Raw genomic sequence first — 12827 nt, forward strand, 5'->3', positions numbered from 1 at the left:
CCCAGCTGATATGACTTTCTATTTAGGAAATGAAGCAATAACAAGATTTTGAAATGGCTGCTGTGATGGCCATAGAGGACATCAGATCAGCACCATTTTCATTTAGGACCAAGTAGACACTGTAAGAAGTCAAGTTGTGATAAGACTTGCAAGACTTGCATACTGGATGTCTGAGCAACCAAACCTTGGGATAAATGTGTGTTAAGTTTCATGCACAGAAAGAGAGAGATCATTGAAAATGTGCTGCATAAAACATGTATTGTATAGCTTAAAGCAAATTTCATTATTTTAAATTATGAGTAGGAAAAGGCATCAAATTAATCTGAGAATAAAACAGCAATGTGTGAAGGAAAAGTATTAGTGGGGGGCCTGCATGCAATCTCAATATCATGAAAACAGAATATAAGCAAAACAGATTTCATTATTTACCAAAGTCAACAGTGAATAATACAATTTAGCAAATCCCAAAATTCCTTTGAAACACAGAGACAGAATTGTACGCAAAAGAGTGCACTTATATTCACTGAAATATTTGGATAAAAGGTACATAAACCAATTCACTGGCATTCGACAAGATGTTTTTTTTTTGTTTTCTTTTGTTTGCAGAATGAAAATTACACACAATTTCAAGCTGGGATTGGACTGGCAGTCTTGACTCCCCACACCCTTTCAAAATCCACTGGGCCAGTCCAACTTTCAGTGGTTTAGTGCCATGGCAAATTCAAACTGCAGGGTCAGCTACTATGACTTTTCCTGCCTGAGTTATTTGACCAAATTGTATTATGCATTTTAGAAAAGTTCTTTAAACACTTTTATATTTTTATCAGATGGAGGCCATATTTGAATGTGCATTAGCAACATGGTAAGAACTAAAGAGACCTTCTTAACAGGATCATGTCAACCAGAAATTGCTGTAGTGGTTTTTGAGAAACTTAAAGTAGCAACTGTTGATGGATACACATTTGATGTGTGATCATAATACGAGTTCATTTGGTCTTATGGGCTGGCAAGCTATGGGCTGGTGATGTGTGTGTGTGTGTGTTGGATTTTTAACATAGCTTTAACTATTTTTCAGTCATACTGCTACGATGTCAACAGAGTGACAGTTTATTGTGATGTCTAACACTGTGGCATCATGTCCTGCCCAGTCACATTATCCTGACAGCAGGCCGACCATTCCTAACACTAAACTCTTAATGATGAACACCAAGCAAGGCAGCTGCTAGTACCATTCTGATAAGTCTTTGGCATGATTCAGCCTGGGTTCGATCCTGAGACCTCCCATATTGGAGATGGATGCTCCACCACTTAGGCCATCAGAGCGGTTGCCTGGTGAGCTAAAAATAACTGAAAAGTATTGCATGTATTCACATTTTCCTATACACTAAAGCAACCCAACATGAACACATACCATCCATTTCTTAGTGTGATTTTGACTACAAAGAAATGTCATGGTACATATGTCATCCCAACAAAAAGTTGATATTCTTAATAGTTTAATTCTTTTAACTAGTTTCAGAACAGACTGCAGTTTGAATGTGCACTGTCCCTTTAGTAGTAATGTAGTGTTTGCCTCAGTCAATCCAAATACATAGTAATATAGTGCATGCCACTCAATCCAAATATATAGCAATGTTGTGTTTGCCTCAGTCAATCCAATTATGTAGTAATATAGTGTTTGCCTCAGTCAATCCAAATACATAGTAATACAGTGTATGCCACTCAATCCAAATACAGTAGAACCGGTCTTGAAAGACCACCTCTTCTGCCAAAAAATATTGGTCTCTCAAGACAGGTGGTCTCTCATAACAGGTAATAACACTATATAATCAATAAATCCATGCATGGAGATCCTGGTCCTTCACAACAGGTGGTCTCTCATAGCAGAGGTCTCACAAGACAGGTTTTAGTGTATATAGCAATGTAGTGTTTGCCTCAGTCAATCCAAATACATAGTAATATAGTGTATGCCACTCAATCCAATTATGTAGTAATGTAGTGTTTGCCTCAGTCAATCCAATTATGTACTAATGTAGTGTTTGCCTCAGTCAATCCAATTATGTACTAATGTAGTGTTTGCCTCAGTCAATCCAAATACATAGTAATATAGTGTATGCCACTCAATCCAATTATGTAGTAATGTAGTGTTTGCCTCAGTCAATCCAATTATGTAGTAATGTAGTGTTTGCCTCAGTCAATCCAAATACATAGTAATATAGTGTATGCCACTCAATCCATTTATGTAGTAATGTAGTGTTTGCCTCAGTCAATCCAATTATGTACTAATGTAGTGTCTGCCTCAGTCAATCCAAATACATAGTAATATAGTGTATGCCACTCAATCCAATTATGTAGTAATGTAGTGTTTGCCTCAGTCAGTCCAAATACATAGTAATATAGTGTATGCCACTCAATCCAAATATATAGCAATGTAGTGTTTGCCTCAGTCAATCCAATTATGTAGTAATGTAGTGTTTGCCTCAGTCAATCCAAATACATAGTAATATAGTGTATGCCATGCAATCCAAATATATAGCAATATAGTGTTTGCCTCAGTCAATCCAAATACATAGTAATATAGTGTATGCCACTCAATCCAATTATGTAGTAATGTAGTGTTTGCCTCAGTCAATCCAAATACATAGTAATATAGTGTATGCCACGCAATCCAAATATATAGCAATGTAGTGTTTGCCTCAGTCAATCCAATTATGTAGTAATGTAGTGTTTGCCTCAGTCAATCCAAATCTGTATTTACGTGCTGTTTGCCTCTGTCAATCCAAATATGTAGTAATGTAGTGTTTTGCTTCAATGTTGTGTAAATTTAATTTGTATTATTTGTTGACTTTTTTTTAGTGATTAGATGTTATGTACATCTGTATTTTGGACATTGTCCAAAATCAAGTTAATGGTGAACCTGAACAGGGACATGTATTTTGTAAACAACATAATACATAGCTAATACTTATATCATTGTGTGTGAAATATTCAGATCATTATTATTAGTAAACATATTTACTTCAATCTGAGTTAAAGATGCATTCTTGATTCTGACCTTAGAAACTTCCACAATGGAAATTTCCTATTAGTTGACCGAGTATTTTCCAAAAGTGGTAATTATGACCTAGGTCAAGTAAAGAGTTAAATAATCTTATTTACATTAGGATTATTCATTCTTACCTTAGAATATGAATCAGAATCAGTCTTAATGCTGCTATCAGTTTTTAATTTGGATGGATTACTTTAGTCAAATTATTATTTACTGGAAAAGTGCTCAATAATATTCTTGTACTAAAACATTAATTTGGAATTATAGTGAATTCAGACAAGGACATTTTGGATTATATTATTGTGATACATCAAAAGACTTAACACATGACTAAATTCCATACAACTGGCACCTTAGTACATTCAAGACTACAAGCACATCAACATATTCCATATCAGAATTATTTTTGAATAGCACTGGAATTCAATTGTAACTTTATACATTTGGACTTGCGATATAATTTTTAGGACTATCTGGAATTTAATTCACAATACTCTTAGTTCTTTTCTTTTTTATATTTTCACTTTGAATTTGAGGGAAAAATATTAACTGTTTAATTTTACAAAACTTGTTCTCACTCTTTTCTGTTACATAGTTTACGACCATAGAATCATAACATTCATTCAGTCCAAATATGTGGTAAATGTAGTGTTTACCACGCAACCAAAATATGTAGTAGTGTTTACCTCCAATCCAAATTTATAGTAATGTAGGATTTACCTTAGCACAGCTCAGATAAATACCAGTCAATCCAAATATGTGGTACTGTAGCGTATGCCTCAGTACTGCATAGATAAATGTTACAGTCAATCCAAATCTGTAGTACTGAAGCCCCTGCCTCGGTACCGCATAGATAAATGTTAGTGAATCCAAATATGTCGTACAGTAGTGTATGCTTCAGTACCGCACACATAAATGTTAGTCTATCCAAATCTGTAGCACAGTAATGTATGCCTCAGTACCACATAGCCAGTCAATCCAAATCTGTAGTACAGTTGTGTATGCCTCATTACCGCATAGATAAATGTTACAGTCAATCCAAATCTGTAGTACAGTTGTGTATGCCTCATTACCGCATAGATAAATGTTACAGTCAATCCAAATCTGTAGTACAGTAGTGTATGCCTCAGTACCGCATAGATAAATGTTACAGTCAATCCAAATCTGAAGTACAGTAGTGTATGCCTCAGTACCGCATAGATAAATGTTACAGTCAATCCAAATCTGTAGTACAGTAGTGTATGCCTCAGTACCGCACAGATAAATGTTAGTCAGCCCAAATCTGTAGTACTTTAGTGTATGCCTCAGTACTGCATAGATAAATGTCAGTCAATCCGAATCTGTAGTACAGTAGTCTATGCCTCAGTAGTGCATAAATAAATGTTAGTCAATCCGAATAGATAAATGTTACAGTCAATCCAAATCTGTAGTACAGTAGTGTATGCCTCAGTACCACACAGATAAATGCCAGTCAATCCAAATCTGAAGTACTTTAGTGTATGCCTCAGTACCACATACATAAATTGTACAGTCAATCCAAATCTATAGTATTGTATTGTATGCCTCTGTAGTGCACAGATAAATGTTACAGTCAATCCGAATTGATAAATGTTACAGTCAATCCAAATCTGAAGTAATGAAGTGTTTACACTGAGTACAGCATAAGTAAATATTTCAGCCAATACAAAAGTGTAGAAATGTACTGTATGCCTGAGTATAACATAAATAAATACTTCAGTCAATCCAAATGTATAGAAATGTAGTGTATGTCTGAGTACAGCATTGACAAATGCTACAGTCAATCCAAATGTATAGAAATGTAGTGTATGCCTGAGTACAGCATTGACAAATGCTACAGTCTGTAGTAATGTAGCTAATGAAGATTACCATGGCATGCTTGTTTCCTTCAAGTTGCCAGACATCTGATTCATGCCATAAAACTGACCTATTTCTTTAACTGACTAACCTTAATATCTGCAATTCCTTCAACCTGCATGTAAGAACATAGTCTGGAAATTACTTGCAAAGTCTGCATGCATTTTAGCCTTTAACTGATAATGTCTCAATTTTAGGTCTGTTCTTAAATATGTAAATTCAGCAATAATGGCAATTTTTGTTTTAGAAATGAGGAAGATAAAACAAATTTCTAATAGGATCATTCACATGCACTTTGGCTTCTGTTAACCCTTACATTCTCAGATTTTAACTTATTATTATTCAAGAAATAGCACCACTGTGGCATGAATTACTTACCTTGACCTCTAATCTCCAAGGCAATTCCCTTTTCCAGCTCAACAATTCCCTTCCTGTATAGCTCCATGGCGACTTCTTTACGGCCTAAAAAAGCAAATGGAAATGTACATCAAGGCCGTGAATAAAAAGTTGACAAAGACAACATGCACCTAGCCTGCGAAGATAGAGGCATGCTTTATCACAACCTATATTTTGTTGAAAGACAAAGATTACTTCCCTGAAAAGTAAAACTGCAATTAAAGAATTTCAATATCTTGATGACAGCAGTATATGTTCCAGCTAACAGCAATAAAGATGTGTGACCCTATTGTCCCCATCCTTCTCTCTCTCTCTCTCTCTCTCTCTCTCTCTCTATATATATATATATATATATATATATATATATATATATATATATATATATATATGCACACACACATTGTGAACATTTATTTTTTATGCATAAATTTGTATGCTTTTATGAAAAATGGTATTGTTCTTGGTACATAAATTCTTGGATTAGACAAGAGATTCTGTTCATTCTACAGGAAAATAATTGTTCATTGGGACTCTGAATTTCTGGATTTTAGCAACCACAAACTACATTAGAACCGATATCAAATGAAAAAATGAGTTCACAATATAAAAGTGTATCCTAGGACAGCAATACAAGCAAGTTATACTGCTGTTCAAGTTTTCTTTAGTGATATTAAGTGCACAGCTTACATACCTTGTAGAGTTTTATATGTATGCAACACTCTACAACATGATGGTGACAAACCACATGGTACATGATAAACTGGTACATGTAACATCACTATGTAGAGAGCCTGGGGCAATTGGCTGTAGGATTTAGAGAGGCACAGAGATAAGCTTTCTCAGTTCTTATGGTATATATGATGCCTTGTAGCTATTGTATTTGAACAATCACCATAAGACAAGTTGCCAGATATGTTGTCACATAATTTGTTGATATACCTGGGTCTGTACAGTTTGTTAGGAGTATTCAGTATAACAACCAGCATAGACCCTGATATGCAGGCACATTGTGCTACAGCAAATCAGGATCTTTGTTGTTTGCAGTTTGACTCAACTTATAAGCAAGTACATTCAGTATGAACAATTATGGAAAACAAAATGACCAATTAAATGTACATGCTAATTTGGTTGTTTTGGAAGCATTGTGTGTTTGAAACATCAATTCTAGAAACATGGCACTGATATGAAATACATGACCAAAATTATAAAAATAAAAACTACAACTTGGAATTTTCAATATCCATTAGCTAAAATATTTGAGAAAACCATTCTACTTGAATTGGTCTTGCAAAAAGGGCTGGACAAATCTACTTGCCAACAGTAAGGTCGGGTTTGCAACCAAAGAGAGAGAGAGAGTTCTGTTTGTAAAGCTTTTTGTTTTGTAAGTAATGTATTACAAATACTGTATTACAATCTGTGATCTGGCCATATTACATACATCAGTACATTTATTGAATGTTTATATGTCCTGAATCTTTTGTTTTACAAATTGTAAACGCCCACAATTCTGTATATCTATCAGTCCTTTATTTTGCCTGTTACTCTGTCAAAGCCTGTCACCACTTCCATCCTGCAGTCAATGCCATGTTCAGTCTTGCATTTTCCAATGCAGATGCAAAAGTAATGTGAATGGTTATTATTTAAAGCTCTGTGGCATTGTCTAAAAGCATTACTGATGTACTGAAACATAACCACCGTGAATGGTGTTCATCTGCTTACAAAGCAATTACAAGAGACAGATACATACTTGCTATGGGACAAATAATTACAGGAAGAAAAAAATCTCAAACCATTCATGTGTGTAAGTAAATAAATCATCACAGCCACTCATTATTGTTCATATACATGCAAAAAAAATCTCAAATCATTCATGTGTGCAAATAAATAAATCATCAAAAAGCCACTCATGACTGTTATGTACCTGCAGTTCATGAGATCAGTCTATCTAGCACATAGTGTATCTTCTATCCACCTTTGCTCTTCTCTCTGTGCATTCTGTTCTCCATCTATCAGTTCAAACCCTTTTCCTTCTTATCAACAAATCTATACAAGTCTCTTTTTTAAATAACTTTAATTACTGGCAAAATTTTTAATGTACAAAAGAAGATAAGAAGTAAATAAAATAAGCTGTATAGGTATAAAATAGAACAATTTCAAGGATAAATCCCAAATTTTATTTTACTGCATTTTTAAAAACAAAATTATTATCACATCATACTGTCATATTTTCGAACATGCACAAATCATCTACACCTGACACACATACATGCATTCATTGAATTTTCAATTATTCTTGCAAGTAAACTAGTGCATTTATTCATGTGATATCTTAGATTTTACACATGCTTGAATTGTGTGGGATTAGTTAATATGGATGTATGGATATATCAGAGCATGGATATTTGAATATTTGTGTACTTTGTATGGGTTGTAATGTAAAAAAATGCATCTGATTGTTGTGATATTGTTTAGTATAATGGAATTAAGAATATGTACTGATGTGATGCAATTTATTGATGTATGTATGAAAAGTAATTGATACCATGCTTTTATTACAACACTGTTTTACTATACAAGAACATACGAGTATTTTGATGTGAATGAATGTCTGACTGAAGAAATGTAATAGCCGTTATCTGATGATAGGCTGGGTGTAGTGTGAGATGAGAGGGGTAAGGAAAATATTGTACCATTATTGTGTTTTCACAGGAACCTTTTGGGGGGTCAGAACTTCCGGTTCAGTTAAGCCCTGAGTCTCTAAGAGGGGAGACTGAAGTGAGACTAGCAGAGCAGTCGGAATCGACAAGTCTAATCAGTGGTGAGAGTCAAAAAGGAGGAGGAAAAGAAGTCGAGGAGAAAGTGGAGGAGGAGGAGAGGGATTTGGAGGAATAGGAGAGAAGATTAAACAGATGAGTAAAAAACAAGGACAGGTGGAAACCTATCTCACACTACTAATCAAATGATGCAATAGGCTATCACAGGGTTGAGTGGAAGGAGAGTACTTGGGAAATTTGAAGCACTTGACCACTGAATCATTATTAAAATGTTATTTGTTGAATTTCACTTTTTTGTATATTTAATCACTTTGCCATCGGCATTGCTGACTGGGGGCTCACAGCTTTACATCTATCTTTCACTAATTTAACTTCCAACCAAAATCGAGCCTGGGTGGGACTTCTGTAATAATTTAAATAAAATATTGGGAGCCTACCACAGTGGTGGCATAACAACCTGTCCCACCACAACATACATACATACACACAAATATAGTGAACCTCATTAATCTGGACTGTTTATTTGGTAATTTTGCTATCCAGACATAGTTCAATGGGAACAGAATTCCTACATATTAATTATTTGCTCCATTAATCCAGAAATCCATGTTCCAGATCTTGAAGTCAAAATTGGGGATCAAAGTCTAAAATTATTCGATAAAATATGCCTCGATAATCCAGAAATAATATGTCCAAAAATAAGAAAATTATAATTTGGCGGTGTGTCAATTTATCAATTTCTGATTGGTCAAATTCTAGTGGCACATTAAAGTTATAAACTGATCATGTGATCCTGTTTGTGGTATCAGTGGTATGTAGCAATAACAGTTTGTTGAAAGCTGTACGCCTAAAGTTGATTGATTTAAGCTTTCAATAGTATAGGGCTTCATTTCCGATAATTACTGGCTTATTAGCAGCTATAACTCACGTAAAATAAGAATAAAACAACTGCATTTTATTAGTTTACTATAGCATACTGAACTGCAAGATACATGTATTAGTTTGAATTCATTGTACTCTTTACATTATTTTGGCAACACCATCAAGCAAGTGTAGATGAGTAGAGATACCCGCCAGCATTTTTAAAAAAATTGCCAGCACAAAGATCACCTAGATGCTACCATCAAAGATTGTTGCAGGCATATTATATGTGACTCATCCTTTGACACTGGCAAGTGGACAATTGTGGACATCAGCCTGCCAAGGAATCTAGGCAAACAGAGGTCACAGATTTCTTGGGGGGGGGGGGGAATTGACATATGTACACATATAATTTGATGTCTGATGTGTTAATTGTTCAAACTTATGTCTATTTACAAGTGCATTTTATGATTAAGTGTAATAAACACAAGTCAATAGATGTATACATTCATTTATTTTAACCATCATTGAATAATACAGTACTTGTACAGCTAGCAAATACATGTACAAGTGAAATAAAAATGGGAATAATTCAATTATCAAGAAAACTCATTAATCTGAACATATTCATTGGCAATGAAGGTGTCCAGATTAACAAGGTTCTCCTGTACACACAACACTTTAAACAATATTTGTTTAAATCCTGGAATGCTACTAATAGTTGATAAACAGTTTGGCTTAATTCAACTGCCAAAAAAAACCAGTAAAGACTCACACTTTGAACTTTGAGAGTGACTCAGACAAGTAACCTAGACAAATACTATTCACCACAAATTGTTCCTGAAATGAGTGACCTTTTAGCAAACAATTTGCAATAACCAGTCACTCACCTCTCCAGAGCTTTGTACAAAGATATGAAGGGGTGTCTGGTATAATAAAAAGTAGATTATTTGATTGGCCTGACCTGGTTTCTATCCCAGACCAGAATAACCAGCCTATAACCATTGCAGGCAATGTGAACTTTTTAAACACTGATTGTAGCAATGTATACAAAAAGGAGCACCGCCTGTTGACCCTGGTAAACAGTGGCATTTGTATTTTGTTAAAACCCTCTTCCTGTTTAATTTCACAGTCATACAGGCTCTGTGTAATATTCAGATTTCTTTTATCCCTAACTGATGTATCCAGCTGCTTCAGAGCAGTAGGTATCACACCACTACATACAAAACTGCAACATTGAATTTGCACCAATAGCATAGGATCATTCTATACAAGATCTGAAGTTAAGGAATAGTTACTGTGCAAAGCAATAAAAAGCATCAATACACAGTATTTTCAATTTACCCGTAATAATAATAATAATAATAAAATAGTTATTATTAATAATAGTAATAATAATAACAAACTCAGCAATTCAACAAAATACAAAAATATTTGAACTCCCCCTTTCCATGAGTCTATGATAAAGCTTGCAATCTCTTCATTTAAGTTACTTAAGGTTAAGGCTAAATATGTTGATGTAAGTGTAGATGTGTGATATGGTTTTACTTTTTCTTCCACCATCATCTTTTTAAAAACCGTATCAGAAGGGGTTATTTTAAGATGTCACTTGTCACTGCTTTTATGCTGTTGGAAGTGAGTTTTACTTAAGCTGTGTACCATAAATATGTTTTTCAGCAGTGAGTGTGGATGCACAAAACGTTTTTACTAATCACTTCTCCCCAATCTCAAAATGGCAGTATTCTAAGAAGTTGAGCTTCACAGAGAAGCTTTTCATCACTTCTCTGCTTGAATGGTTTTATTTAAACCCTGGAATCTAAGTTGGTGGTGTAGATAAACAATAAGGTTTTATTTTTTTCCTCTGCCTCATTTCTGAAAATTTTTCTTGGTGTGTGACCTCAATAACGATTAAAGTTGCTACAGTATGAAAAAGAAAGTCACTGTGCTTTCTTTTGCCATAGACAGCAGTAACATATTTCAAGATTAATAAACCCATAAGGTTGATGTCAGAAACTGAACCAATTGCAAAAACTTAACATATCAATGAAACATGAAAATAAGACCTACTTTTTCATGTAGTACCCTCTAAGATGAATGTACCCATCTAGTTTCATGACTAGATATACAAATGCTTCCAAAATCATGTTCCAACATGAAATGCATTCAGGCCCCGCCCTAGAATGTGTGGGGCCCAAAGCAGCAAGGAATGAGCAGGGCCCCAAGCAAAAAAACTGCATTGTGGAAGCGGAATTGATTTCCTGAAAGTGGGGGTTTCAAGGTTGTTGCCTCGTTTGCTTTGCCCAAGGACCAGGCCTGAATGCATTCATGGTGCAAGAAAGCCCCATCATATTGCCTGAAAACTGGCTCTACTGCAAAAATTAACCAAGATGTCAAGACTGAATTTCATGGACAGCTAATGTAACGAAATATTGCCACTACTGCCATTGTTCGTTTTGTTTTTGTTGGTTTTAACGCATTGTTGTCTATATCATTCCAAGGAAATGAGAGCCAAGTTCTTTCCAAAGGATGCACCAAAGCAGCACACCCAAGTTCGTATCAAGCCCTTGATCCTTGAATCCAATTGCTCTACCATCTGAGCTACCACAAGTTGTGGTGGGTATTAAAAAAATCTTCAGCTGACCACTGTGACCCTAACATTTGACCCTTTAAGATGAGTATTAATATAGGTATTTCATAACTCATGGATATCTTTTGTGCAATTTACGAAAACAGCAGATAGAGCCAATCAATGTAAACTGTTGTTCTTTTGTGGTTTAATGCCATTTCTCAGCACAAGATAGGCTATACATGGCAGCCAGTAGAACTGGTGGAGGAAGAACTTGGGAAAAATCCACTAAGAATCACCAACCCGCTGGAAGAGACTGGCAAGCTTTCTCACACACTCACATTGGCCAAACCCGTAACTAAAACCCATGTGGACAGAGACTGGCAGTGATCTGTAAAGGCGAGTGCTTTAAACATCCTCAAAAATGAAATGATGGCCTACTTGAAACTTTTAGGCTATTAGTTTTTAAGGATGTTCAAAACCACCCAGTCCCTGCCCTCAACTCCAGTGTTGAGCTTTAAACTTTATCTTGTTCAATGCTCATAGTAAAATTAAAATTAAAGAAAACCTTTTTTCAAATGAAAAACAGCTAGATCTACATGATGCAGAATAAAGCCATGCCCAAAATTTATGAATGTTTATATATGTTATACTGTGCTAGATGAAATAGTGAATACCAGCAACATTTGGCATTGATCCCTCAGTGACAAATGAAATGAAGTACTGTTAATTGTACACTCAGGGCTAACATCAACACCTACTGCACCAGTTGATTAATATCTATGTTGATGGTTCTACTGATTAATTAATCCTAACAAACCGCACATATTCAGATCTGCCAGTACATTATACAACAGCAGGTCTGGGTCTATGTATCAATCCATCTTATATGCAGATACATGTATATACAGCATGTAAGAATACATGTACATGTAAATATTTTCTATACTACATGTACAACTGAATATTTATTGAGAACAAAGGACAATCATTTTGAATGGTGAATCATTTGAACAAGTGAGAGGTTATAATACCATCATATCTAGCAATTATGACAGTTCCAACTAAACAATTGTTAAGTTAACGAGTGTAATACATAGCAACATTTTGCTCAGTTTAAAAAGTTGGCTGTAATTCTAAAATGGGTGGGAGAAATAATTTCAGACATGAAGAAAAATGTAAACAAAGGAAAAAGCAAATTAGCAAACTTTCCTGGCTGCCAACTTTTAACAAGAGTATTGTACGGATATGATTCCGATGTAACTTTGATAACTTATTTTTAGGCTGCATCGTAATAATGCAAGAC

The 12827-nt window shown here is 34.9% G+C and overlaps 1 protein-coding gene across 2 annotated transcripts in view; it reads right to left on the reverse strand.

Annotated features, from left to right (window-relative positions):
• LOC149804607 (spastin-like) overlaps positions 1–12827 on the reverse strand; it is a 106349-nt gene that overhangs the window by 80684 nt on the left and 12838 nt on the right. For both annotated transcript variants that reach the window (XM_089942375.1, XM_089942368.1), the window contains exon 2: positions 5303–5386. In XM_089942375.1, the coding sequence (XP_089798501.1) occupies positions 5303–5386 (84 nt within the window). The remainder of the gene's footprint in view (positions 1–5302; positions 5387–12827) is intronic.

Source organism: Sinohyriopsis cumingii, chromosome 2, assembly GCF_028554795.1.
Source record: "Sinohyriopsis cumingii isolate HCF-2022 chromosome 2, ASM2855479v2, whole genome shotgun sequence".
In the NCBI taxonomy this organism is placed as follows: Eukaryota; Metazoa; Mollusca; class Bivalvia; order Unionida; family Unionidae; genus Sinohyriopsis; species Sinohyriopsis cumingii.